The sequence below is a fragment of the Notolepis coatsorum genome (genome assembly GCF_963971535.1).
Source record: "Notolepis coatsorum genome assembly, chromosome: 14".
Lineage (NCBI taxonomy): Eukaryota > Metazoa > Chordata > Actinopteri > Aulopiformes > Paralepididae > Notolepis > Notolepis coatsorum.
Genome location: NC_140178.1, coordinates 26,986,218 through 26,989,071, shown reverse-complemented (window position 1 = coordinate 26,989,071; position 2,854 = coordinate 26,986,218). Strand labels below are relative to the sequence as shown.

The following is a 2,854-nucleotide window of genomic DNA, read 5'->3' as shown; positions in this document are numbered from 1 at the left end:
GAGAACACCTGTATCACACCCCGTAGGACCTCCTCTCTTGTCCTCGCAAACGTTTCTCCTCTTGTCGTGTTTTCCCTCCCTCTTGTTGGTCAAACACTGTTCTTATTCCTTGTCATTTACCACCAGCGCGTTGTCGACTGTGGTCCCTGTCGACCCTGAGAGACGAAGAGGGACATGCATAAACACAGCACTTAAAGACACTGACAGATGCCACACAAATCCTTACCGTTTAAACCGGGTCCTGTACAGGTCAAACCCTAGCATTGTCCCAGCCAGCAGGAGACGCACCGAAAAAAATAAAGATATCTATGTAAAAAAAAAAAGTCCAATATAATACACAAAGCGTATCCCCACGGCAACAGTTGTGAATGGTTTTCTCCCGGTGCCCTGGAGCCCTCGTCCTCTCAGACCATGGTGCTTTTCTTCTCCCTGTAGTCTGAGTGGTGGGGCTCGTGATAGGTGGTGATCATGTTGGCCGTGTCCCAGCGGGCCGGGGAAGGGGCGCTCTGCATCACCACCAGTCTGATGGGAGATTGGTTGGTGGGCTGGGGGTCCGGCGCGTACTCCTTCGTCGGGTCCTTCCCCCGGCAGTCGTACATGATGCAGGATATGAGGAAGACCAGGAGCAAGATGGCGTAGCTGGCGATGAGGATGCAAAGGTTCAAAGTCACAGGGTCGATCTCCTGGTAGTTTTCCAGAAAGCCCATGTTGGCCGCTTCATGCTGGGTGGGCCCCACGGCCTATTGGTGAACACAGGTAGATAGCCTGATGCACAGAGATAGGCCAACAGTTGATAGCCTGAGAGAGAGAGAGAGAGAGAGAGAGAGAGAGAGAGAGAGAGAGAGAGAGAGAGAGAGAGAGAGAGAGAGAGAGAGAGAGATTGGTCTACAGTTGATAGCCAGATAGTGAGAGAAAGAGAGAGAGATGAACAGTTGACAGCCAGAGAGGAAGATATGTGATGTGAGGTGATGAGTAGAAAGAGGAATACGAGTAAACAGGTGATAGCCAGAGAGAGAGAGAGAGAGAGAGAGAGAGAGAGGTAGGCGCCCGCTATGGAGAAACACTAAGCAAGCTAGTGACAGCAGGGCTTTCTGTCTATCCTCTTCAATCTCTCTCTCCCTCCCTCCCTCTCTTCGTCTCTCTCCCTCACTCAGTTAATCGTGGATACATGGTTGCAAATACTTTAATCCATGCCACTCCTCCAACCTTGAATTTCTGCAATCAATGGCTCAGTTTAATAACTTAAGCCTCAATTGTACCGTGTAGTAAACGGGACCCTTGTCCTTTTCCACTGAATATTGTTCCATTTCCACACACGTGACACATGTGTGTTGCGTCATCGACAGGATCTGTGACCTCAGAAGTGCATATTAATTTCTATCAGTGCGGGTTTATGGAATTAAGAGTGAGAGAGCAGGGTGGGCACAGACTGCTATTGCTCTAGAACATGTCTGTCATTGAAACGTGTGTGTTGCTGCATTTTAGTGTATGTGTGTGTGTGTATATGGGTGCATAGTATATCTGTGTGTATGTGTGTGCGTGCTGCGTGTGTCGGTTAGCACACACGGTGGGTCTGTCTCTGTGTGTGTGTGTGTGTGTGTGTGTGTGTGTGTGTGTGTGTGTGTGTGTGTGTGTGTGTGTGTGTGTGTGTGTGTGTGTGTAATGGTGTAATCTTAATCTTGATTGTGAGTGGGGATAGAGGGAGTAAGCCATCTGGCTAAATAGAGTCAAGAGACAGCAACTAAAAAAGCTACTCAGAAAATGCTGACATGCAACGGTTTAATCAACAACACAGAACGCCTATCAATGTACAGTATAGTAATAAACTAATGTTTTTTAAACGAAATCCCGGAGGGATTATTCTTTGTGTCGGTATTCATCATCTCTATAGATTGACGTGACATTGATTTGTGCACTGCAGAGGCGTGGGAGACGGGATTATCTCAGTTGATAGCAAACTCCCCGGGTTAATAATCTCTGCTGACGCATGACAAACGCAAGCTGTGGTCGTGGTACCTTCTACGCAATTCCAGCACTTCCCTGGTTTTAACTGTGGGTTGAAACATGTCTATTGTTTAATACAAAATGAGGTGTATTCGTTTTGCAGTGAGGTGGGATTCATTGTGAGAGTACGTAGCGGTCAGCAGGGGGCAGTGATTAGCAGCAGTAGCTGTGAGAGCAGCACGGAGAGCTGGAAGATGAACTTTGACCCAGACAAACTTCATTGGATGAAAATAGGCATAGTTTAAAAGGAAGCAATAGTTTCAACTGAAAATATGATCACATGAAAAAAAACAAAGATAAATGTGTATAGTATATATACTGTATATATATTTTTTATACATACATATAGTAAAATATTTTGTATATTGATCATTATTGACATTACAGTGATCAAATGTACCTTTTATTATCAATGATGAATACCAACAAACACCTTTTTAAGCCCTTATTGGTAAGCTACATCCTTATACTACATCATTATTGGAATGGAGTTTTGGAACCAATTGAACCCGTTCTAGTGACTGGCTGGTCCTTAAGGTCCCGAGTTTGCTCTGAACAGGGTAAATCTGCATTTTGCTAGGATGCCCCTCTAGCTCATGGAATGAACTCCAACAGTCAACAGCTTGAGATTCTCCCCTCTGTTGCAGAGTTTAAAACCTTGATCTCCAACCTTTGTCAATCAAGTTGTACGTGTTCTAATTGATTTGTTATCCTTGCTTTTTGCCTCGCCTTGTCTCATTGTTATAATTTATATGCTGTGTGATTTTAGATGTTTTTTTGCTTATTTCTGTATGTACACTTGACGTGATGTTAATGAGGGAGGTGGCCTTTCAAGTTCAAATAAAGGTTT

The 2,854-nt window shown here is 44.8% G+C and overlaps 1 protein-coding gene across 1 annotated transcript; it reads right to left on the bottom strand.

Moving 5' to 3' along the window:
- Nucleotides 1–240: 240 nt before the first annotated feature.
- On the bottom strand, nucleotides 241–977 carry smim36 (small integral membrane protein 36). The gene has a single exon (XM_084328384.1). The coding sequence runs from the start codon at nucleotides 705–707 to the stop codon at nucleotides 405–407; it is 303 nt and encodes a 100-aa protein (XP_084184510.1). The 5' UTR covers nucleotides 708–977; the 3' UTR covers nucleotides 241–404.
- Between the last annotated feature and the right edge of the window lie 1,877 nt (nucleotides 978–2,854).